General features: G+C 43.5%; 1 protein-coding gene across 1 annotated transcript in view; it reads left to right on the top strand.

Moving 5' to 3' along the window:
• Window positions 1-15,807, top strand: part of SAP30L (SAP30 like) — a 107,661-nt gene extending 91,854 nt beyond the window's left edge. The window contains exons 3-4 of the mRNA XM_069653977.1: window positions 2,713-2,811; window positions 11,953-15,807. Coding sequence (XP_069510078.1) covers window positions 2,713-2,811; window positions 11,953-12,093 — 240 coding nt within the window. The 3' untranslated portion in view covers window positions 12,094-15,807. The remainder of the gene's footprint in view (window positions 1-2,712; window positions 2,812-11,952) is intronic.
• The last annotated feature ends 10,406 nt before the right edge of the window (window positions 15,808-26,213 follow it).

Below are 26,213 nucleotides of genomic sequence, written 5' to 3'. Positions count from 1 at the left end.
TAGGCCATTCAAAACCACAGCCCCTCCACCTCCTTTCCGGACATGAACACTTTTGCACAACACACACCAGAGCACGGACTAAGACCAGAGCCGTTTACCGGACATGTCCTAATACAAGAGTCAGGCAAAGTCAGGCAATTGATTAGAATCATAAACACCTGACGGCCCTTTCCCTTACCCACAGGGATAAAAGGTGGAGCAAGAGAGCCCAGTTACGAGCAAGGCAGACCACACGACGAGACAGCTACCAAGGCCCAGCAGTTCAAGAGGAGGAGAAAGGTGGCGAATATCGAGAGGTTGACAAGGAGGGACACGACCTTGCCCTTTTCAATGCAGACCCGCAAAACTTCTGCAGCACGAATAGTAAGGCCGAGGACAATAGCCGAAGTATGTTGCAGCAGATGTCAACAGTACACGGGGCATGTCGACGCTGATAAGCGGGAACAAGGGAAACTCCTACTACTGTGATAATGGCCTTGACTCCAGTTACGAGGAAAGCAAAGCGGTTCATCACAGCTGTTGCTCCCATGAGTTACTTACACACACTCCCTACCATTGCTCAGCTTGAGAACTTGGTACCTGAGGACTTAGTTTGTTCATTAAGGGATTTCTGAGTGCAACATTCAGATTGTGTGCACGGCCAGAAAAGAGTCGACTATGAAACAATAATGGAAGCGCTTCCATTATTGCGCTCTGAAGTGTAACATTAACCCTCTGATGTCATCCATAGACAATCTTATGTCTCATTTGGCCAGTAGTGGCAATACAAATTAGACTAGCCAGTGTTATCCTTTCGCCACTATAGCCTACTTGTAACAGTGTGAAAATCTTGTACCCTTCAGAATAAGACAATTGGTCATCACCTTGGCTTCCTCTGTCATCTTTAGCTCTTTCAGAAAACCACCATATCAGTGGGACTTGAATTGAGTTCTGGTTTCCTTGATGAGGAACCGTTTTGAGCCTAAGCCTTCTTGTGACCTTAACCACATCTCCTTCAAGACTGCTTTCTTAGTTACAATCACAGTCAACTCTGCCATGTGGTGAGCGAGTTGCAGGCTTTATCATGTAAGCAGCATTACACAGAAATTTCATAATGCTTTAAAGTGGTTTTTAGGACTGTTCTGGCCTTCACCCCACCCTGCGAAATAGTACTTGTTTTTTTTTTAAAGTTTTTAATTTTTATTTTTTTATTTTTTTTTTAGCTCTACCAGGCGTATTACTAACCTTTCTTTGGACTTTGGCCTCCTGGTTCTCTGGCCATGTATGTTCTCCATAATTTGGATGCGGCCAGGAACTAGAGCTTTTTTCAGGTCGGAAAACCTTTGTTGCTGATAGTTGTGTTCCATCTGGCATCTCTGTTGCATACACCCTGCATGGACATCCCATTAAGGAGAACCTATATGTATTCCACTAGATATGAGGCAGCATTGGTAGCTTTCCAGAGGCATGTGTTCATTAACAAGTTGTCGGGCAGCCACCTGGTCTACTATTGAAGATTTTTCTAAGCAGGATTTCCTCGACATGTCCCCCAGACATGATTTTTTCAATCATGAAGTGTTGTGTAACCACCTCTCTTGGTATATACTGCACCCCCCACGCCAATCCATCTATTCTTTGCTGCTTAATCTGAACCAGATGTAAGTGTCAAACAGAATATTACCTTCATGGCAATTCGGGTACTGAGTCTGTGGCTCCGCCTCCCAGCCATTCTCTTGAGTATATGCCAGTGCTATTTCTGATTATGCTTGGTGGAAGATTCGAGAACTGACGTTTGGGGCACAGCTGATAAAGGTAGATTAGTTACCTGGATGCATAATGGAGGATTTGCATACCAAAGCTTTCTATCCTAAATTCTATTGCTACTTTATGCAGCATCTGTACAGTGGCTTTTTGGCGTAGCCTGCCACAAGAGCATGCTTTTCCAACAAGTTGGCAATGGGGGAGAACTGCGGACTTAGCGTGCCCGAATTGCCAAGAAGGCATGTTTTATGTGATTTGGTGAAGGTTGCATTCTTCAGTGCATCATTAGGGATACCTCGTATGAGCAGTGCTAGGTGATGGAATGGGAGCTGCAGTGATCAAAACGCAGGGGCTGGATCCAGAGTCCAGACTGGGGTAACCAAAGCTTGTCTCTAGTTAGCCTTCAGTGTCCTCTTGAATTAATGATTGATTTATTGCATTATTGTAGTTTTGAGTTTGCCTTGTACGTTGCTCCGCACAAACGGGCCTTGAAATCCATTCAATTGCACATGCTCATCTGATGAACGGATCTTTTTCTAAAACTGCAGCAACAAAGGTGCTAATCTTGATCTTTCTGACCTTGTTCAGAAGCACACTTTTTCAACTTGTACATGGCATACGGAGGTGTTTGCTCGGATCGATTCATTTTTAAGAAAGCCATATCTGTGACTTGTCCTTCATTGTAAACTACGTTATGCAAAACACCTGGCCATTCTGTTAGTTCTGTGTTTCCAGTTATCCCTGTTCACAAGTTGTGAATAATGTAACCGTTGCTCTTTGCCTATTGGGTTGTTGCAAGAGTCCATCAAAATAAAATGTCGAGTGTGGCTTTTTCATAGGAGGTGATTGTTTCAACGCTGGCGCATTACAAGAAAAGAATGAGCACATTGTCTTTTCCTCAAAGCCATGTCTAAAGTCTGGTACGGCTCTGCACAATCATTCGCCAGCCAGTGACTCTTCCTCTCTTCCCAGGTCGACCTGTTCCAACTGCAGGTGAACACTTTGAGGCGTTATAAAAGGCACTACAAGTTGCAGACGAGGCCTGGCCTCAACAAGGCACAGCTTGCAGAGGTGAGTAGGACCATCTAGTAGCGCTGTGAAGATGGGGGATCACAGCAGGTAAAAGAATGGACTTGTCATGGTTGGGGGAAGTAGAATATTGCAAATTCATTGAGTATTGGGTTGGAGGCGATCGATGCACACAAGTAGTACATTAAGCTAGTTGAGTACTAACCACGTGATTGCAGCATATCTTTCTCTACAGAAACATTAACATGGCACAGCCACTTGGGTCGCAGCTGAGCATCCTTCTGAGGTTCATGGATTGTTTACCCTCCTAGTACTGACAACTGGATTTTTTGCAGTGCTTGGAAATAGTAAGAAACATGTATTTCCATGTTGAAAACCTGTTATTTCTTTAGTATAATTGGAGAATTTATTTTTATTTCAAGCCATACTCTGGTGATTAGCCTGAAGATGCTTGTGTCCCATAGAGTTGTGTTTTGGCAAACTGTGTGTGTCGGAATTAGGCAGGCAACATTGTTTAGGCTGTGATTGTATTATCCTGATGAATAAATAATGTTGTTTACCCAGGAATCTTTGTATGTACCCCACTGCTGATATTAAAGTGCATCCGTTTCATTGAAACAGGGCTTGGAAACTAGTTCTAGTATGATGTATTTGTATTTATTATTTATATCGTGCACCGACCCCTGAGGCAACTGGGTGCTTGAGGGAAGTTACAGGCATGGTGAGGCAATGTACATTGAAGACAAAGCTACAGAGATTGAGTCCCTGGTTACATATGGGTCAGACAAAATGTGACATTTATACAGTAGCATAAGTGAACGGTGGTCAGAAACACAGAACGATAACATCTTAATGTAAGGTCTTGTTACTCTTTATTCTGGCTTTGAAGGTGAGGAAGGAAGGTACTTGTCTGAGAGGTATGGGAATAGAGTTCCATTGTTTGGCAGCTTGGACTGGGAAGCTGGCTGCTCCAGCTGATTTTAAGTTGAACCTTGGTACCACAAGGTTGTGGGAGTGAGATGATCTGGTGCTGTGTGCGGGTTGGTGTTTGCTGATTTTATCGGCCAGATATTTAGGGGCTGCGTTTGTGAGGCATTTGTGCGTGATGGCTAGGTTGCGTAATGTGATTCTGTCACGGATAGGCAACCATTTGGCATTGTCTGTGGGTGGAGATACGGCAGGATCTGGGTAGACTGAGTGCAACTCTCAGTGAGTTGTTCTGGAGTAGTTGGAGTCTGTTTAGGTTGTGTTCAGAGGAGCCTACGTATAGTGTATTGCAGTAATCTAGTTAACACAATGCAAGTGCTCTAGCCAGTGTTGGGCAGCTGCTTGTAGACAGGAATGATTTACAGCTTTAAATCAGTTTATTTGTTTAGGCTGTGGTGGACGCCACACTGCCTACTTGATTTTTGAGAGATAATGTTGGTATACCCCCAATGTTTTTATCTCTTTGGATACTTTGATTGTGTTGCCGTCAAGTCCGAAAGATGAATACCTGGTGTCAAGTTTATTTAATACAGCCTGAGTACCCATGATCATTAACTTGGTCTTATCATTGAGACGCAGACTTAAATCGCCATCCAGGCTTGGATTTCAAGATAAATATAATTGCATAGTTTAGCATCTTGGGCATAACAGCCAGTGAGGGGGATGAGGACATGGGTGTCATCTGCATAGTTGGTGTAGATGACACCTAAATTATCAAGACGGTCGAATAGCAGCTTTGTAAATATATTGTATAGTGTGGGTGACGGACATGATCCTTGAGGGACTCCACAGAGTATGGGTGTTGGGTTGGCTGAGGGGGAGAAACCGCTGGTGGTCCGATTGGAGAGGAGGTATTTAACCCAGTCAGATGCGTTAGTGGAGAATGCTGCAGTTGTGGTGAGGTGCCTGGGGAGAATTTCATGGTCGATAAGATTGAAGGCAGCAGATAAGTCCAGGAGTAGGAGGATTGCTAGCTAGCCTTTGTCGATCGCCTCGTCCATTTGGATCTTGAGGTCTAGGAGAGTGGTCTCACTTCCATGTCTAGGTCTGAAGCCCGATTGTCTAAGGCCTAGGAGTTCATTATCCTCTAGGTGCTTCTGAATTTGCAAGTAGGCCACTTGGTCCAGGATTTTTAAAAGGAACGGGACAGTGATGATGGGCATATAGTTTGTGGCGATATTTGGATCAAGGTTGTTTTTTTATTTTTTTTTTAAAAGGACACAATCCTTGAGATTGTTGGGTAGCTGGTTGGATGGAAAGGATGCATTTTTCAGAGTGGTGATGAATGGGGCTAGGTTTTTTGCTCCATCCTTGATGGAGGCTGGGCAGATATCCCACTTCCTAATTACCATGTGACGGGATGCTTTGAGTGTTTAACTGGGCAGGTGATTTTAGTGGCGTTTCTTTTTACACACATTTCAGAGACAAAGTATCATGTTTTAGTCCACTCATGACCTATACTGAACTTCACAGGATGTGGCAGTCCACATCTTCAGCCAGGCTGCCCTTCTTTGAAGGACTCCGATGGCCACATCCTGCAAGATTCGCTTTAAAATGGCTGTGGCACTTCAAAATAAATCTTCCACCTGTACCCCACTCAAAATACGCAATTGGGTGCATAGCTGCATGGTGGAGTGCATAAAGCAATACTTTCTGCTGATTCCTGGTTTGAACATCCCCTTCTCGTTGGTGCCTTCAATTATATTAGTTTCTGCCATTTCAGGTTAATTTCTCTGCATTGACTGAAATAACCTTATTTGCAGTGTAAGTACCTGTGCCAAATTCTCCCGGGCTTGTCTCTTAATTAGTCTTGCTTTGGGCAGCACTCGTATGAGACAAGACTGTTCCTAAATATTAGAAAAGGGCACAATTATGCCTATTTTAAACTCTTGTTTTTGTTTCTACTTTAATTAAAAACATTAAGCCATTTAAATAAAAATGAAGTATATAGGTTCCAGAACATTAAAACATAGCTGTCCTATTGGTAGCTACACCAATAGGAGACTTGATATGGTGTTTAAGTTGGAGACTGACATAACATTACAGTATAACACATAAAATAGATTCTTGGGTTAGAACTCACACTCCTTCAGAAAATGGCAGCTTTTGAGGTCTAGTTATAAGTAGGGATGAAGGTGCAACTGCCTGGGTCCATGGGTAAGGAGGATGATTAAAATTTGGAAGGACCTGACCAGGGTTTGAGAGCTTCAGATTGGTCTATGGAAGTAAAGTGAGGCAGAGGGTGTTATTGGAACAGGCTAATTGGACTAGCTGCCTATGGATGGTTGTGAAAAACAGTTGCAAGCTTGAGCAGGGCTCTATTTTGCATATAAAGCTGATGACCGGATAACTGTGGGTAGAGGTGATGGCAGATCTTGAGAGCTTAAACATGCAGGTAGCCAACTTTAGAACTTTCTTGCGGGTCAGGAGTAACCTGGAGACCTTTAAAATGCACTTTAGTATTAGTAACTCTTACTGATCACCTTTTGTGTGATGAGGGTTTGAACGAAGGGAAAAGCGCGATTGAGGCTGATTTTTGCATATGTTTAGTAGGTTATGGGATATCGTTAATGATTATTAAGGCGGATGGTTGTAGCTTGCTGTCATAGTGTACCAAGTTTGCATATTGTGTAGACTGAAAGATGACAGAAGGCAAGAGATTAAAGAGCAGGTAGTTTTATTCACGCTGCATGATGAAGTATACAGAGTGATTTTTTTTTATGTGTTTTAACCTTTGCCCCTTGAACATATAGTGAGCCTATGGCAGGCAGGAAAGTTGTGGGTTGCCTCTGCAGAATGATTGTATTGAATTGTTTATTTATATAGCGCCTATACACAGGAAAGTGTTTCAAAGCACTCCAGGAGGGTGGGAACAAGGGTGGAAACCAACAGTTGTTCAGAGCCCTTGAACTTCTGAGACGATAATAGTCTGCACAAGCAGAGTACGTGCGTAAAATACATTTAACACTTGAGACGCAACAAAAAGAGATACACCAGGTGGCCAGTCAGCAAGCTGTAGGAAAGAGGACAGAGGGATGCAGAGAGCAAGGTTAGCAGGGCAGAGGGAGAATGAAGTAAGAGGAGAAGAGGAAGGTCTTGAGGAGTTTCTAGAACTTAAAAAGGTCAGGCTCAAGACGGAGGGCGGCAGGGAGGCTATACCAGAGCGAGGCACCTGTTGAGGATCTCCCTCCAAATCTCTGTTTGGAGAACCGGCTCACCCACAGAAGGTTGGAGGTAGATGAGCGGAGGGCTTGTGAGGGACAATATTTAGGTAGGCAGCGTTGCAGGTAGGTCTCAGGCCTCAGAGAGCCTTGTGGACAACGCACATGGTCTTGAACTTGATCCTTTCAGCCACGGGGAGCCAGTGAAGGGATTTCAGCGCAGGAGAGATGCAGTCCCTGGTCTTGAGGCCAAGGATAAGTCTTGCAGTTCTTTTCTGGGTGAGTTTCAGAGGGTGCAGGGCTGAAGAAGGGAGGTTGAGAAAGAGGCTGTTGCAATAGTCCAGCCTAGGGAGAACCAAGACAGTGAGCCGCTGGAGGAAAGTGAGAAAAGGTAGAGTCCTCTGTGAGAGGTGTAGCTGATAGAGATGTGAGAGGAGGAGAGAGTGGATTCGAAGATTACCCCAAGGTTTTTTTTTACCTCGCAGGTGCCAGAGTGAAAGTGGCAAAGCGGGAGCAGGGGTCCCAATGCAAACTGGATCATTGTACGCTGGAGATATTATGACCAAAGGAAATGGTGGATGATGAGAAAGGAGAGGTTCAGGCAACAGAGCTGTGTCAGAACTCATTCAGAGAATGGGGAGGTGATGGGTTGTTGTTTGAGGGTTTGGAACACCAGTGTACCAAGTCTGATTGGTTAGAGACAGCACTGACAGTTACAAATGAAAAATGACGATGGCAGTAAGGCGTTTTGATTAGTGGAGCATAAATGTAGCCAATGTATATGCGAGAGCAACCCAACATAGCCAAGGGGTTGTCCGAACCAATTCATGGAGATTCAGGGTGGGTGTGGGGAATCCCTGCATTATGGAGCATGTAAAAGTAGTAAAAAGCATTAGCTCCATAATAATAATAATTTATTTCTTTTCTACTTTTTTGTGCCAACATGATACTTTTTTTTTATTTTTGGGGCGTCTCACTTGCATCCCCTATTGGCAGGCCATCACTGATTATTACTATGAAGTGGAAGATGTAGTTGGGGGGGCTGTCCTGTGAAGTTGATTTTACTTCACTCTGGTCTATTAATATACTTGTACCTCAAATGGTCCTTGTTGAGCTAATATTTCAATGTCTCAATAACTTTAACTTGTATACAGACATAAACTAAGTTCTATGGGATTTTCTCCCCCCCCCCCCCAATACCCTATGTGCATTCTACAATTACTCTTCAACTAGATAATATCCCAAGGTTGCTCTTGTTTCAAAGATTCAACAATGTATATTAGTTGTATAATGTCACTACATTATAACTAAGGCTTCCAGTTTATCTTTTTTTTTACTGATTTTTACATATACATACAGACTGAAATCAATCTGCTTTCTGTATTTATTTATAAAAATGGGGGAAAAAAACGAGTCTTTCTGCCTGTTTCTCTATGATCTTACTCATACATCGCAGAATGGCAGCGTGGGGAGTGTAACAGTTGTATATAAAAATAGCATCAAATGTCTTCAAATTGCTGACAGCATATACCTTAAGGCACCAGCAGTCACAGGAGCAACTGTTTGTTGTTATGGAAAACATTGAGCTAGCATTTCTTTTATATGGCTGCATGTGTGCTTTAATAAATGCCTTGTTTAATTCTAATAAATGCAGAAAAATACTGGTTGCGAATTATCTTTTTTTGTGGCAAAAAATAAATGTGGATAAATGCAGATGGAAAGGGCAGAAAATAAATACCATAAAACCGGGAGCCTTAATTGTAACCATTGTCTTGTGTATATTTTATTAATCATATAACTTTATACACATTATGGCTGGTTTGTTTTGAGTTCTATACATGTCATCTATATTTACTCTTATAATTTCCACACTTTCATAACTCATCGCATTTCTCACCATAGACTCATTTAATGTTTTCAATCCATGTTCAATTCGTCAATATTGCAACATATTTGATCCCATAAATGATCCTATATTTTTAAAAAATACATGTTTTGATCAATCCACAGTTCTCTGCATTTTAAATATTTTGTTTCAAAAACAATTTCCATTGTTGTCTATTTTTCTAGTTCTATTTTACTTCTAACAAATTTCCAATTATGGCAATCTGTCTCAACTCGTGTTTCGCATAGTGGTCACTGCTATATCTCTGGGCCCCTAATGAGCTTCTTCAAGGTTTGACTTATAGTCCAACACCAATCAATGTCATATACCTATTATTGATCTATCTACTAATCCATCGTAATACAGTACAAATAAAGAAATGAATCCATTTTGCCAAATTAACATGTAACAATTTATTAACTTAACATATAATGCTCTGAAGTTTTAAACCAATATTTACCTCATAATTCAGTTAAGCTTAACATTTAAAACTGGATTTCAAATGCACTACTCGGGCAGCCCATGTACCCCCAAAACATGTTTATAAGAAAAAAACAAAATGTATATTGGGTTATTGAAAATTTTTGATTTTTCAGTGTTTTTAAACTAATCGTCCAGTCCAGTAACTATCTTCCTCCTTTGCCATCCACCTTCATAGTCAAACTTCTTAAATCTATATAATTACAATTGCCTACCTGAATTGTAATCCTTTGTTCCTCTTATATGATGGATGATGTCTACCATTGATCTACTTCAATTTTTAAGGATGTCTCCGTAGTTGTGTACAATAAACTACAAATTAAGAAAATCAGAGACCTTTATTTTGGCATATTTATATAACTGTGCTCAACAGCATTACTTCAGTCACCATATATTTCGTTTGTCAGTCATAATTTTCTCCTCCAAAATAATAATTCTCCAACGTATGATGTTCTTATCTCACACTGTATATACAGCTTTCCTCATATTTACCTTCTTCCACCTCATTGCCGTGTCCTGATGAACATGGGGCATTCCAGGATGATTACCCTAATAGGAGGGCTTTCGCCCCAATTCTGTCAATCTCATGTGCCATCTTTAAATTAGGTTATCATTAATTCACTTAATAGATTATCTAGATCAACTTGAGATATAGAATCTCGTCCTGCATTTCATACAGCATAATTATTAAAGTTAAGGAGCCTGTTAGCAGTGCACCTGACCACTTTATCTCAACATTTTCCTCTTATTGACATTTTGATTTCTTTATCGAATTCTATGTAAACTTAATATATATTTTTAAGGACATGTCCTGATGCCCCATTCTTACATAATTAAACACCTTTCTTTAATCATATTACACCCAACCTGATCATATAACAGATATTCTGGTAATGCATTTGATCTCCCTGTCTCATTCTTTAGCTGTACTTCATCATTCCAAGCTGCAAGGGATTGATGCCTGCAATCAATATGTGTATCTAAATATCTCTGAATTACTATGCATTAGCCCAGAAACGAATGAGGTTCATGGTCTGTGGTCAATCCTTTCAATATACTTTGAAAAAAGATTGGTGAGAAAAGGAGAGGATCAGGCAACAGAGCTGTGGGAAAAGCTTGGTCACAGCTTGCGCAAGGGATGGATTTTTGGTTGAGGGTTTGCCTCACCAGTGTACCAAGTCCGATTGGTCAGAGACCAAGCATGAGGGAGCCAGCATTGACATTACACACAGGAAATGAAGATGGCAGTAAGGTGTTCATTAGTGGAGTGTTAATGTTTCTAGTGTATATACCAATGTGTATGTGAGAGCAACCAACCAAGCATAGCAGGGTGGGGGGGGGACACAAACCAACTAAGGGAGATTTGGATTTCTTGGGGGTGAAGGCAGGGCCAGCCATGCTTTATTAAGCACGTATAAGTAGTAAAAAGCGCACACTATATTGGAAACATTTATTATTTTTCTTGTACCAACAAGATACTTTTCGGGGCCCAGAGGCAGGCTGCCACTATCATTACTATGAAGTGGAAGATGTAGTTGCGGTTTTTTTGTGAAGTTCATGCAGGGGGTGGAAATGTTTGAAAAAGAATGTGCATAAACCTCATGTCAGTTAATGATCCTGTAAATAGTATTGGAGAAGAATAGCATGAACTTTCTGGGTGGTGAGAGGGCAAGTGTATTAATTTTTTGTTGAAGGACTTGCAAGTTATTGACAGTGTGTGATGTGATGGGGTCTTTTTCTTTGGAGAATGTTGGGCTGAGGGTGTAGAGATTGCAGCAGTGGAGCTCTGGCTCTGTGGAGATGGACAAAGAATAAAGTAGAAAAAAGTTCCTGGTTGTTCAAATTTCTGTAGATTAGAAGTCCAAGACATCGTCCATGAGAAATGACTAAATCACAGAATTCACACCTTCCCGCATGTGGGTGGAAATGATGGTGGAGGATGTTAGGGCGTTGAAGTAATAGGATATAGTACCAAAGCGAGGATGATGCGTTAAAAGTCCCACTTGCATTCTGTCTACTTCAGAGGCATTATTGCATGTGGGCCCTAAAATAACAAAAAATCTGTGCCATAATGGGATGGGTTAAGAGGGAGAAAAGGCCATTGGAGGTCACTGTGATCATCTTGTGGGATAATTCAGGAAGGGTTTATTTTATGAAGTAGAAGAGGCAGTATGCTTCGAGAGCTAGCATTCACTAAAATCTGAAAGGGAGACAGGACCCTGGGCATAGTTGCACTCAGAGATGATGGTCTGGAAAAGGATACGTGGTTGGAGGCACATGGGTTGGTTGGCAGGCAGAAAAATAAAACCTTTGTAAAAGTGGAGGTTGGGTGAATTGCAGTGTAAGTAAGTGGTGTGTGTGTGTTTGTGCACGCCTGTGAAATTGTAATCACAAAGGAATGAGACTAACACCTGGGCATGTGACCTTATAAGTTAATATTGATTGTTCGCAGTCCTCGGATATTTTAAAGGGTTCCAGTGTTAGCGCAACTTCTTTCAGAGGAAAGTGTGCCACCACTCGCTGTTTCCTAAATGTAGAAAAGTGGTAATGTAAACTAAGTTAAGTGCTGCCATCTTCCCTTAAGAATCTTTTGCGAAACTGAATTCACCCCAGTTCCAAATCCTGCTCGAGTTTACAATCTTGCATATTCTTTTCATTCCCTTCTTGCAGACAGTCAGTCGGCACTTTCGGAACATCCCAGTTAATGAGAAGGAGACCTTGGCATATTTCATCTATATGGTGAAAAGCAACAAAAGTCGCATGGACCAGAAATCAGACGGCAGCAAACCGCTGGAGCGAGACTTGGCGTAAACTGAGGCGAAGCATTTCTCTTCTGGGCCTGGCCTTATTTATGGTGACTGCCTGCCGCTGGACCTTATTTGTGGGAACTGCTGGTTCCTGGATCTTGTTTGTGGAGAATGCTTGCCTTATCCTCATTCTGGGGAAGCTTTTCCTGAACCTTGTGGGGGCTGCCGTTTTTCACCTTCTCAAGGGTTGGATGCCTTACCAGATTGTGGCGTATTCCTCTTTTCTGGAACTTGCTGATGGAGGGGGACCCACAGTTCCTGGAGCGTGGGGACTAAAGTGGTATAGTTACCATTGGAATGAGAGATACAGTTCATCATGGGGCTGACCGGAATTGAAACAGTGTTAGCAGGTGTTGTGATTACAGGAGGGAAGGCCTGTTATTCTTTTGGTGTGAGTGGCTGAAATTTGTGTAGCTGGGACTAGTATGTGTGTGTGTATATATATATATATATATACACACACACACAGGTGATAAACTGCCTACAAGTGGTGTAGTGAGTACAGGTTATCCCCTTGCAAAATTGCAATCCCCATTTGCCTACTTTGTTGCAAGAAAGCCATATACGATCTTAAGAGGTAACGTAAGGCCAAATGGGACTTCTTTTATGAATCCTTGTTTTGGTTTTGCCCCAACTGCACGAGTATGACCAACACGTCACCCTTTGAGGTAGCGGGTTGAGAGAGGATAGTACTGTCCAGAAACCCTGGAATTCATGTGTTTCTTTTATAGCTAATTGAATTTAGCATGCCACCTTTTAGAGTAATTTCCTTTTTTTTATGCAAAAAAAATGTTTTTACAAAATATCATTGTGTTGTACAGTGGTCCATGATGTGCATGGTGAGAAGATTGTATCCTCTATTTAGCGTGATAGTGCAATGTATGACACAGACCTTAAGGGGTGTTGGCATGGACTTTGCGACACTGTGGGTAGCTGGATTCGGGCACATGCAGGGAGTGCGATGGTTGCCGGTCAGCAGTTAATGTGCCATGATTTGTATGTGCAAAAATCCATTTTATCTTTCAAAAATGTATCTTAGTGGCTGATATCTCATACTGGATGACCTCATCTGATCTATGGTTTTTCCTGCTGTAGCTGCCCACTCTCTGTTGCTAACCTCTATGGATTCTTATTTCTGTACTTTGCAGGACTCTGGCCCCTGGCAGCTTCTGTGTGCTTTGGATCTGGCTACTTTCTCTGTATGCTGGGACTTGCTGACTTCTAGTGCTTGCAGTCATAACATCCCTGCATGTCATTGTGTGCCTCCAACACCTTCCTAGGGCACGTTCTTCCAAGCATGTCTTCCTTGCCTTGCGTGGTTCATGTCTCCCAGAACCTTGTGACCCCTCTCTTGTTAAAGCAGGTCATTCGTAACACGGCTTCCTTGCTTCACATGCTTCAAGTCTCTTCATCATGTGCCTGCCTTACAGCTTGGACTTGGATGTTTGAATTTTGTGCACTCTGAACTCGATGCTCTGGTGTAATTATGCGTACGCAAGAGTTCATGTTTTCGTTAATGGTGCATGCTGCAGGTGAGTTGGCCTGTTCGTTGCTCAAACATGCATCAAATGCCCTTTGGGTCTATACATGTTCTAACCCAACTCTTCTCACCCTACCTGTCCGTGTGATGCGCAGAGTTTTAGGAGCTTGCAGGATTTCTCCATGAATGTAGGCTTTCAACACATGTTCCAAAATATTATTACGTGACTGCACTTGAAGATGCCCCGTTTCAATTTTGGGTGCATAGATTATTTTTTAATGAGTTTCTTTGTGGCAGGTCAAACCATATGGTGTGGTGCACTGTTCATAGCATGACATCGGCTAGAGAAGACTCAGTTTGCAGCCATTCAGCGCAGTACGTTCAAGCAGACTGTGGGGGTTTGCAGAGTAGCTGGTTGAGGTTTGGGAGGTTTATTTTTAAGCATGGTTCATTGCACTAGGGAGGGCACACGGTGCTTGTTGCGGTGTTCATGTGTTGAGGGTTGCAGACGGTACAGAAGGCTCTGCAGCACTATTTTTCCTGACAGAGACCCTCGTTTTCAGAACCCCATTCTTTTAACCAGGTCTGGAAGATGTTATGTCTGAAGCACTATTTGTTTGATGGTTGTAAGTGACTTTGTATTCTTACTACTGGGAAAGAAAGCTCCTGAGTTTGAAGCATTGCACATAAAAGATAAAAGGCACAGAGTTTAAAACGCTGTCTGGACAATGTGAATGGGGCTGCATTTTTTAAAAAACTGTTCTTTTCAAGAGAGCTGGATGGCTGGATGGCTGGATGGCTGGATGGATGTATGGTTGGAGAGGTGCTCTTTGAATGATCGAACACCATATATTTGAAGCAGTGTTTGTTGGGAATGGTCTGAAAACATTTGGCTTGGAGCGCTGTTCATTGAATGAGTTGTGGCAGGCCTTGATTCGAAGCACTTTTTGTTGCACGAGGAGTGATTCATCTTATATCTGAGCGCTGATTGGTTAAGGCCCTAGTTTTGAGGTACCTCTGATGTGGAAGACCCTGGGTTTGGAGCACTTTTTGCAAGAGTGGTTGCAGCGTAATGTTACTGTACTGTTTTGTTTTGCAAGGGATCGAGAGTATGCAGAGATTGTATAATGCAGTGTGGAAGGTTTCGCTTTGGAGGTATGCAGAGCCCCTTGTTCTTGCCTCACTTTTTACATTGCTGACCTCGCCTCTCCTTTCTTCTGTTGCTCTTCTTCCTTCCTCTTGCCAATTTCGGACCGCATTCTGCCAACGTGCCTAAACCGTGTTTGGGGAAAGGAACAACATTCCGCCACATGGCCATGGGGCCTTCCTTGAAGTGAACCCCTTCCCACTAGTGATTCCGCAGAGACTGGACATTAGCAGGTGTGATGGGAGGTGCTGATGTACCATTTTGTGCTGACATGGTGACTTGCTGCCAGGCTTACATTTTCTTACCTGTCCTGCTCAGCCCTGGGGCCATTGCTCACCGGGAAATAGCAGGAGTGTGGTTTGATCTATAGGTGTTTCATATCAGACCGTTGATACTTATTGCGGAACATCACTAATGTCCTTTGTGCAGTTGGAGGAGCAATGGGGTGGAATTATTGAAATATTAGATTAACTTGATAATTGGAGTATGACTGACAGAAAGCTAATTTCAACACATTTCATGAACATGTGTCTAGAATAGCTCTATAATGGGCCCACGCACAAACTGGACACCCCACACAGTTTCATACCAGGGTCTCCTTACATTCTTCAGACCTCAAGTGCCACCACTCCACTCCATAGCACATCGTTTGCCCCTGATGGAGGTCAGCTCTCTTGGCTACTGTGCACTCCTGTGTACGGTCACATTCTTTGTGCCTGAAGGGTGAACTGCTTTTGTCACGCTTGGTCTCTGCAAGTCTGCTTCTAAGCCTACCTTCCTGTTTCTTTTAGTGTCCCTGAGCTTTGAGTTCCCCTTAAATGAAATGTTATTTCTGAAAGCCTTGTTGCAAGGATCGTGTTGTCTTCTCTTTTGTCTCATGCTGTTGTTGTAAATCTTGTTCTGGGTAACGTTCTTTTCTAATGTCTAGCTTCATGTTGGTCTTTATTGTGTGATGTTTTTCCTGTCTTTTTCCTAGCGTTGGCGTCCCTCTGCTCTTGTGCCCTTGCCAGGCAGCCAACTCTGCATTGTATTGCACACAAATGTTGTATTGTAAGTGTACATTTTGTAATAAAAATAATGATTCCTTTCGACTTCAGTGGCGGTTGTGTTTTCTTGACCTCGTGATTCCCTTGCACATTATGTAAGCAATAGCCCCCGTGGTGGGGGACATTACCCCCAAAGTAAAGGCTCAGGACCCAGTTGTGAGGACCTTAATGAGGGCTCCGGCTAAATTACATGGGCTGTAATGCCACTCCACGCAATGGGTAAATTAAAGCTATTTGCACCCTGGTATGCTGGCAAGGGTGCCAATAGCGTTTTTTGTAAGTTGTGAAAAGAGCGTGGGCCGATTGCACAAGTAAACAATAAATCAAAATGGAAGCAATGGAAAAGGTGAAATGAAATGTGATGCCCCTTCTTACTTTCCATGGCAGCCATTGCAAGAGGAGGGCGTCAGGCTGGCCTGCCGGGTGAGCAGCAACCGAAGCAGCCGTGAGAGATGACGGTAGTAATTTTATTCCGGGCTGTGGTGAGGGAAAATGTGGTAGGCTGCTGGGCCAGAGCACACAAGGCAGGATTGCAGCTGCGGCGGGCTGATAGATGAAAGACCCATGCCTTGCCTTACGGAAGCAATGCAACAGTAAATAACAAGGTTCCACTTTAAAACGGATGCATGCCTTTACTTTTTCTTTACTATATTCACTTAGCCATACCTTCACTGTCACTTACCTTTTGCTTCTTCTGTATTGCACTTCTTCTAATATTCACTTTGTCATTACAGGGTGAGACTCCCATAACGACCATTGTTATCTAACTCATATGTGTCCCTCTACTCACACTGGTCTCCAACATTGACATTACAGCTAGCCCTAATCTTCATCCCACCCTTAACCCTCACCTTTCCCTTTACCCTAGCTCTTTCCTTACTGCTACCCTTGAATCCAACCCTAAAGGAAACCTTTACCCTAACTCTTAACCCTAATCCTCGCTCTAATCTTAATTCTAATGTTGATGATGTGAAGATGCAGGTGAAGTAAATGTCTAAAGGTGGGAATGTAGAAGTGTCACGTGTAGAGGTCTTCTGGGCAAACTAATGGAGGGGATATCCTTTAAAACATTTCCACTAAGCCCTATTATTGGGATGCACCCCACCATAGGATGGTACAAAGCAGGTGTGCAATGGTTTCACAGCTATTCTTCGAAGCCATAGAGGGGTGCTTCTATCCACTACCAATTTCCAATTCTCACACTATAGCTCCTAACGGGTCAGTCTTTATTTCTCTGCCACAGCTGATGGACCAGCTGTGGCAGAGAAATAAAGAAGAGTTTCCTTCATTTTTGAATAGGTAAATACTTTTGATTTATCATAAAATTGGTGTCTACGTGGTGTAGGGTGCTCGCTGAATTTTATTTAAAGCTTTATTTTTCACTTTTTAACAAATATCAAGTAACATGCTGTTGCCATTCGTTTAGCCTTTAAATCCTGCACCGGATCCCATGCCTGCCTCTTACTGATGCAATACAGAAATAACTAATGTTGCAGCCTATAACTGATATGGGGCTCCTTCAAGTTGCACTTTTGTAGCAAGCATAATCATGTCTGTTTGTTGAGATACAGATATTTTACTAGCATCTCGAAACGTAATCCTGAGCTATAGGTTTTAACTGCTTCCATGTCCTTGTTTCGTCATTTGTCCTCTTCTGGATGTGAAGTAGCAAATCATTCTCAGATCTGCCCGTTAAGTGGGCTCTAAAATCTATCCATATACCTCTTGCGCACATTTAGATGTGATATGGATCCATAACTTTCCTCAGTCTCATTCAGTCCTCTGTCTCTTCTCCACTGAAGATAATCTGGTGAAGTCTGGCACAAATAGCACATCATTAGTCTGTGCCACAGTCATACATGCAAACATTTTGCAGCAGCTGGGTCAGGGTTTCTCAGAGAAGGCAGGAGAATTGAATTTACCCCTTTCAAATGCTTAGGGGTTACAATTATTTATAGAGGGAGACAGTAAAAAAATAGCAATGATTTAACACAATTTGGAGTATCTGGCTTAAATTGGGAGGTTTGGCTTGTATGCACAGTAACTAGTCTCTGCTGTGTTGGCTCCAGGTCAAGTACTGATCACTTTCCCAGTACTCGTGAATCACTCCATAACCTGCAATAATGGTCTTTTGTCTGTCTAAACAATGGGTACCTGGTGCTGACCCTGATCTCTCAGGTTCCTATACACATACAAAATGCAACAGATCAGGGTCCCTTTCGGACAGACCATCAATCAAAACATGCTGCAATGAAATTGCATAAGCACCCACACTTCGTCATCAACCTTGCGGAACATCGTTTCTAGCCAGGTATGGGTTCTGTAGAATATTCCAAATATCTTAAAATGAAGGAGTCTAAATCGTGTATTGTCACCCAGTGAAGGGCACTCAGCCAATCAGGTGGTTAGAAGAGCGGCTGAGAATGTAGTGTACCACCTGCTCTTTCCAGCCACCCGAGGCCTTTCCCTGTGTTGGGCCATCTTGATTGTGGGGAGGCAACAGGGAGCCTCTCCCTGTTGTTTCCCCAACCGCCCCATGACATTAGAACCCTTTTCTCTGCCCTCTCCCCCCCCCCCCCCCTTACTTACCTGCTGGACAGGAGCTTTGTGTTCCCGGTTGCCTGGCCACAATCAAGATGACCATGGGAAGGACTTGGGTGGCTTGAAAGAGTGGGTGGTACATACTGTATTCTTGCCCGCTCTTCCAGCCACCTGATTGGCTGAGTGCCCTTCCCTGGGTGCGAAATATAGTATGTACCCACACAGTGCTAAAATGACATTTCGGATGGATAGTGTCCTACCACTTATTCCTCATTTTTGATATATTCAAGTCTGCTTGCAGCTTGCTTCGGTATATATTTTAAAGGGTTGAGCGTTGTGCAGCATCGAATCTTGGTCCTCGACATCCTCCGTAGCGTTGTTCGTGATGTTGAGGCTGATTATATATTTGCACGCGTGCTGACTGTTAACCTCAGTTCCGTTTTTTCCGCATTGATGCATGTTTCGGAGCTCCTCTCCTCAGCAATAAAACTTCTTACTTCGAGAAATGGTTTGAAGCAGTGTTCAGACTGTGGGGCCAAGATGTCGATTACAGACCTGCGCCCTGTTTGTCTGTGGTGCTTGGGATCAGGCCACAAGGTCGATGACTGTGGCTTGTGTCAGTCCATGACGGTTAAGGCTTTGCGGCAAAGAAAGGGGAAACTCTATGCAGCTTAGCCCTCTCCCAAATCCCCTGCCCTTACCCCTTTGAAGTGGAAATATTCCTCTGATTCGAGAGATGTCTCTCCTGTTAAACATTCGAAACATAGGTGTTTGAGGTCTGGGACACAACGCTTGTATCCTCTGCCCCAAAAAAAGGATAAGAAATGCTGTTGCAGGTCCTCGTCGTCTTCATCTTCCTCTTCTGAAAGAGTTAGTTGGCCAAAAAAGAACTTTACTCCAGCGGAGTTAGAAAAAATCTGCTTAATAATGTTAAACATTTTTAAAATGCACACCCCTCCGGGTGTTCCTCTAAAGGAGTCTGAGAAAAGTGGCCACCCCTCAGCGTCTATAGAGACCAGTAGGGAATCCTGTGTGTCCCCTTCTTGCGCCCCTAAGAGCCAGAGAAGAGGGGTTCCTCAACATAAATCGAAGGAATCTTCTTCGACGCACAAGAAACAGCCGGTGTGTGTTACCTCGAAACATTCACTATCGGCAACAAACCCTTCTTTGAAGGATTCAAAATGTTTATCACCTGAACCTTCAAGGCATATAATTCATATTGAGAGTTCGAAGCAACACAACGTGTTGACCCATTCGTCGACGGTTTCGAAGAAACCGTTGAAACCTTTGACACCTTCGAACTCATCGGAGCATTCTTCGCTCTCGAAGATTGTAAAATCTATTCCAGATCCTAAATTGTTTCAACCCATTCCAAGACCTGATTTCTTTTTGGCAAATGGGTTCTATCTTTGAAGATGATGATGATGATGAGGAGGAAGAGGATCAGCCCCATTTTGGGTATAAATATACGGAACCCCAAATGTTCCAGAGGAATTAATATCAGAGGAATCCAAGATGCAGAATCTTTTAGATACATTAAAGGAAACCAGTAGTTGGGGAAACATCACCAGAGACAGAATTTGGTACTGCTGAGATAGCTGGTTACACTGATCCTTCATACAGAATGTTTATTGGTAGAGTATCTGGGATGGTCCAGACCGGCAGCGACTGTGTGAAGTGATGATCTCACTGACATATTAGGCAGTGGACCAATTAAGGAAGATGTACTGCCATTCCATACAGCCCTGGGGTTAAGGGTAATGGAAAACCTGTTGAAACCAGATTATATGCCATCAGTTCATAAGTTATTGACAAAGAAATACAAGACTGCGTCATTGGATCCTCCATTTCTGAACAGGCACCCAACGCCTGAAGTTTAGTGGTTCAAGCAGCAACATCATCTTCAAAGGTTGCAGCCTATCCTCCTGCTCCAGCAGATAAGGATAGGAGAAATGACTCTTTGGCTAAAAGTTTTTATTGCAGGAAGTACAGGATTAAAATCTGCCAATACTACCAGTGCATTAGCGAAATACACGCATAACGCATACCCTTTGTGGTGTGGCTGCTCTAGCAGCAGAGCACATACCAGAGGGAGAAGGGAGAGAAGGCTTTTTAAGCCTGATACAAGATGGCAAGGATGCTATGAGACAATCCCTGCAATCTAGTTTAGATACAGTGGACTCGACTAGTAGAGCCATGGCTGCCAGCACCGTACTTGGACGCATGTCTTGGCTGAGAGTCTGGATTTTCGGCAGACGTCCAGGCACGTCTGTTAGACATGCTGTTTGACAGTACTTCTCTTTTTGGGGAGAAGGCTGATGGCAGTCTAGAAAAACTGCAAGCTTCCAGAGCTGCAGCTAAATCTTTGGGGGCCGCTATAAGTATGGAGAGGTTGTTCTTTTCATTTCTATTCTTCCATTTCTAGAGGAAGAGGGCAGTTTGCACAAAGAGGTCAAAGAAGACCCTATAGTGGAAGTGGTTGAGGAGGAAGGACTCCCCGTTCAGCACCTGCAGAGTTACCCTTAGCTGCAGGTGGAACACTAAAATGACTCCTTCAACCACAAAACTGTGGTGGGTGGCAGACTTTCTTACCATGTCCAGAGTTGGCGAAGCATAACGTAGGATACATGGGTCCTACACACAGTAGCAGACGGATACTGCCTACCATTCCTGAAAAGACCTCCCGGTTGCCCCCCAAGAGCAAGATCAACCTTGGTTTGAGATCCTCTGCTCCGAATGGAGATTTTCACCCTTTTGGAGAAAGGTGCGATGGAATTGGTGCTTGTAGCAGAGAGGAACCAAGGTTGTTACACTCCTTACTTTCCTTTCTAATACCAAAGAAGGACGGAGGAGTGCGGCCCAACTTGGACTCGAGATGCTTAAACAAGTTCCTCAGGAAGGATAAGTTCAAGATGGTAACTCTTTTGCAGATCCCTCAGGCCTTTCGACTCCGGGATTGATAGGTGTCACTGGACATTCAGGATGCTCACTTTCATGTGCCGATGCATCAGAAGCACAGACAGTACCTGAGGTTGGCGGTTGGCGGTTCCTGCCCTCTATACGGGGAAGAAGTGTCCTGATATGACGGACAACACAGTGGCTATGCATTACCTCAACAAGAGAGTGGGCGTAGGGTCACTGCCCCTGTGCAGAGAGGCAATGCAGCTCTAGTTCTGGGCACTAAGAGAAGTATTCACTCTTCTGGCAGTTCATCTAGCTGGAGAAAAGAACACGTCGGTGGATGCTCTGAGCAGGCAGAGCGCTATCTCCCATGAGTGGGAACTAGTTTAGGAAGTCCTTCAAGAGATCTTCGCCCTTTGGGAACCCCTCAAGTGGATATGTACGAGACCACTGTCAACTGGAAGTGCAAGCTGTTATGCTCCAGGGAAAAGAGGAGCTATAGGTGACATGTTTGTACTGGACTGTGAATTTCCACTCCAGTACGCGTTTCCGCCAGTCCCCGTCATTCCTCATGTAATATAGAGGTTGAGGAAGTTTGGGAAAGCCATGTTCCTCATTTCTCCGGATTGTGCCAGGAGAACGTGGTACCCGGACCTTCTGGAAATGGCCATCTGCTCTCCAATTTGTCTTCCCCAAAGAGAGGACCTACTCTCGCAAGAGGGAGGTGACATTCTTCACCCAGAGTTCAGGACTTTCAACCTTCACGCCTGGTATCTGAAAGGGTGAGATATAAGGCTTGGGCCCTTCTGGAAGACGTAATGAAGGTGTTGCTTTCGGCGAAAAGACCAGAAACCAAATCCCTGTACCGCTGCCTTTTGGAATAGATTTTGCAGCTTGTCCAGGGAAAAGAAATTGGATGCTTTCTCATGTAAAATTCCCCTGGTTTTATCTTTCCTACTTCACTTGACCCATTCTGGGTTGCAAGTAGCCAAGGTGAAGGGCTATTTAGCGGCCCTTTCAATTTTCAAAAGATCTGTGGATGAGTGATCATATACAGATTGTGACACAATTTCTGAAAGGCTTAACAAATGTGTTCCTGTTTATTCCCTTCATCGTGCCATTATGGGATCTAAACCTTTTACTAAGACGTTGTATGGGAGCTTCCTTTGAGCCTTTACAATCATACCCTCTAAGGATGCTCACCACCATGAAAACTACCTTTTTAGTGGCTATCACATCTGCCTATAGGGTAAGTGAGCTACAATCTCTATCTTCTAAACAACGTTTCACAACCTTCTCCAAGGATAAGGTAGTTTTAAGGGTTACATCCTCTTTCTTGCCTAAGGTTGTGCCAGAATTTCATTTGGCACAACATATTGCACTACCTGCTTTTTATCCTCCTCCTCATCCATCTAAGGCGGAAGAGAGACTTCATCGTTTAGACCCAACAAGCGTTCCAAGTTTCTATATTACAAGGACTGTAAATATTCGCCAAGATTATCAGCTTTTTATTGGTTATGCCGTTCATAGGTTCGGATTAGCTGTCACAAAACAAACCATCTCTAGATGGATTGTTATGTGCATAGCCGAGTGTTACTCATTGGCTGGCAAAGATTCACCTGAAGGTCTAAGGGCGCATTCTACTAGAGGAGTGGCTGCTTCATCAGCTCTTGAAAGAGGTGTACCAGTGAGGGACATTTGCAGAGCGGCAACATGGAAGTCCCTTTATACATTTAGTAAATTTTACTGTGTAGATTCTTTTCAGGAGATGAAGCCCCGTTTGGCAAATCTGTCCTCGACAACATTAACAAATAAAGTAAAGTCTTAGCACCCTCTACCATACTCAAACTGCTTACCCCTGGTAACGTTGTTTCGACTGGATGTTCCTCCCATGTATTCCTCATCGCCTTCGCATCCATTCCCCCTTGCCTAGAATTTCCATTTCTTACACCTTCCTTTCTCGTAAAGCCAAGACCATCTCCTCCTGGAACACAGCATGCTACTTAAGGAAGGGAAAAAACAAAGACCCGAGGTAACGGTCAGCCCGGGTGACGATATATAATCAACTTCCCGAAGGACGCTACGGAGATCAACCAGGACCAAGATCCAACGATGCATGCCGCTCGACCCTAAAAAAATAAATTCCGAAGCGAGCTGCAAGCAGACTTGAATATATCAAAGATGAGGAATACGTGGGAGGCACCTCCAGTTGAAAGAGCGTTACCATGGGTATGATTGTCTACAGCCCTCAGTTGACTGTATGCAGTGCAGCAGGCTTGTTTCTGTAGGGGCCTTAGAGAAATGACTTAATTTATTTCTCATAACCAATATAAACTACAAATATCCGGAAACAGCAGGCCCGAGTTCTTCTCATCTGTGGCCCCCAGCCCAATTTCTAATCATACATGAGGCGTTTCATCCAAAACGGTTTTCCAACATGTAGCATACTGTATCTGGGTGACTAGATAATATGCTGTTGAGTCAGGTACGATATTGTGATTTATGCCACATCCCTTCTGCTTCTAACCGCAGCACCAGGTATCAAATAGGTAACCTGTTCATTTTGTTCCCAGGATGAGTGGAGTTATCCTCTCGCCAAGTCTCCGATATAAGCCAACATTGTATTTCGGCCTATGCCAGCTTCCCTATGATAGTTTTACTTTTAACCAGAATTACTTTCGGAAGACACAGGGTATGTAACCAATCAAATACACCAATTTAGGCAATATTATCCTGGTCAATGCCAATTTGCCGTGCATATAAACTGGCTATTTCACTAACGTCTTATCTTTATTACTCTACTCTTTCCAGATCCCCCAATGTATTATCTTTGAATTCTTGGGGTTAATAACTACAGCTGATGCTTCCACATTCGGATTTGTTGCACTTAAAAACAAGACCTGGGCTGAGACGCTCTTGATATAAGGGGACATTATCTGCTTAGTTATATAATGGATTCTATTCTTGTGCACAGTATACAGGCCCAGTGCTAACGCAAATGGTAACTGGGAAAATGCGCACTCCTGTCGGCTACTCCTCTGAAGCGTGAACTGATGGCACAGCAGTAACGAAAACCCTTGCGTATCGTTCATCCTATAAGAGTTCGATTTAAAGTAATTTGTGGGCCAAGCCCCAGTTTATCCAGCAACCTAAACATGTATACCCGCGCCACAGAGTCAAAGGCTTTTTTTCCACATGTTACAATAGCACTAGATTCAGTGCTTTGCCTACATAATACATCAGAGTCTCCATGGATGCCCATGAGTGGATTGACCTGGTATGCACCCAACCTGTTCCGGGTGTGCAGGCTATTTCATTAGTGCGTTAATCAGGCACAATCCACTTTGCCAAAATCTTAACATCTTTAAATTCAGATGTGACAGTTGCCAATAGGGCCTATGTTTGCTAGGTTCCTTACTGTGCTTTCTGAGCGTTCTAATACTGACCTCATGCAATGAATTCTGTTAATTATACTTTACTTATACATACTCATGTACCATTTTAAATTTTACTACTTATGTCTGAGCAAAACGCGTATAAGATTCCTGTGCTCTAATAATGGCCCATCGCCGCTAGGATCTCTTCGGTCATCTCTGCATCAAGTACTTTGCTTTCCTACTTAATTGAACATTCTACAAATAAGTATCAGTATAGTCTTCACTAATGGGAATAGTTTGGGTATGCAAATATTTGGAGTATTTGTGACTTTAAGCACATACGTTTGTGTGTCTGTATGAGCCATCCTCCCTTGCTGATGTAAAATGGCGTATGTATATTCAGTGAAACAAGTTTGTTAAAGGGACATTATGGTTAAGTTGTACTAATTAAAAACATCTAATTCAGAGAAAAAAACTTTGTTGAAGGGACGTTATGGTTACAAGTAAAACCGAAAAAAACCTCAGAAATTCAGCAGTTATGGTAAGCTAAGCATCCATAACTCACGCCACCACCGTGCACTGCGAAGACTAACACCCTAGACATCATGAAACGCCTCCACCAGGGATTGTCATTATAATGTTGCCAGAAAACTATCAAGAGTTCATTGGCAATGACATATATATATAGTTTCTGACGCTTTTGGAATCTGCTTAGGCCGACATCTAGTGGAAGCTGTAGAGTATTACAGTTTTTCGAAACTCGAAAAGGGGCGTCGAACCAGGGCGTGCCAGTAATACTATCCCTAGTGTGATGTCCCATGTACCCATGATCCCTCACGCGTGTAGGACCCTCAGATTGTGTTTTTCCGCCATACTAGTTGGACGCATGTTGCGGAGTTCCCTTGGCATTAGCCAGTTATTCTAAAATGATTGTTAAAGAACTTCCCCGTTCTCTTCCACCCTATGACGAAGATCGATGTCGGTGAAGATCGAGGAAACCGGCCGTCGAGAACTCCACGACAGACTTTGGGCCTTGGAAGGCCTCTGGCCTTGGCCCTGTACAAGTAGGGAGAGTGGGGGGGGGGGGGTGGTCATAAAGGCTTTCCCACATTTATTTCCTACATATGCCCGCCCGCTGCCAATTTGACACATATGGAGAGTACTCCTTTCAAATTTCAAAGTGTAACAGGAGGTTTCCCTGGGTAGATGAGCACAATACGTGCAATCTGTGTCTCCCACGAGACCATCCCGAGGCTACCTGTTGAGCTTGCAAGCTCTTCTGAGCTTGTATGCAAGCTGAAAACACTTGGGGACCGCTCCACTAAACGCTCGGCCCACAAAGCCAGGCAACTAGAGGCCATGGACGCCGAAGGGTCATTTAGCGATGGCAGCAACGTTGCTGTATCGGACAGCGAGGGCAGAGGGGTGACTTCAGAAACCCACACGCAAGCCCCCGTCCCCGGACACACATTACTTCCACTAAACACATCAGCCCTGGCCGTGACTCGACACGCCTGTCGAGCGATTGGCAACGGAATACACAGAGAGCGGTCCAAAGAATCTGTGTCCTCTGGGCGTTCCCGTTTGCGATCGCTGCATGACTAAGACCAACTGTTCGCGGTTGGAAAAGGT

Source organism: Ambystoma mexicanum, chromosome 3q (genome assembly GCF_040938575.1).
Source record: "Ambystoma mexicanum isolate Mex_15411 chromosome 3q, UKY_AmexF1_1, whole genome shotgun sequence".
Lineage (NCBI taxonomy): Eukaryota > Metazoa > Chordata > Amphibia > Caudata > Ambystomatidae > Ambystoma > Ambystoma mexicanum.
This window is presented reverse-complemented; position numbering and strand designations above follow the sequence as displayed.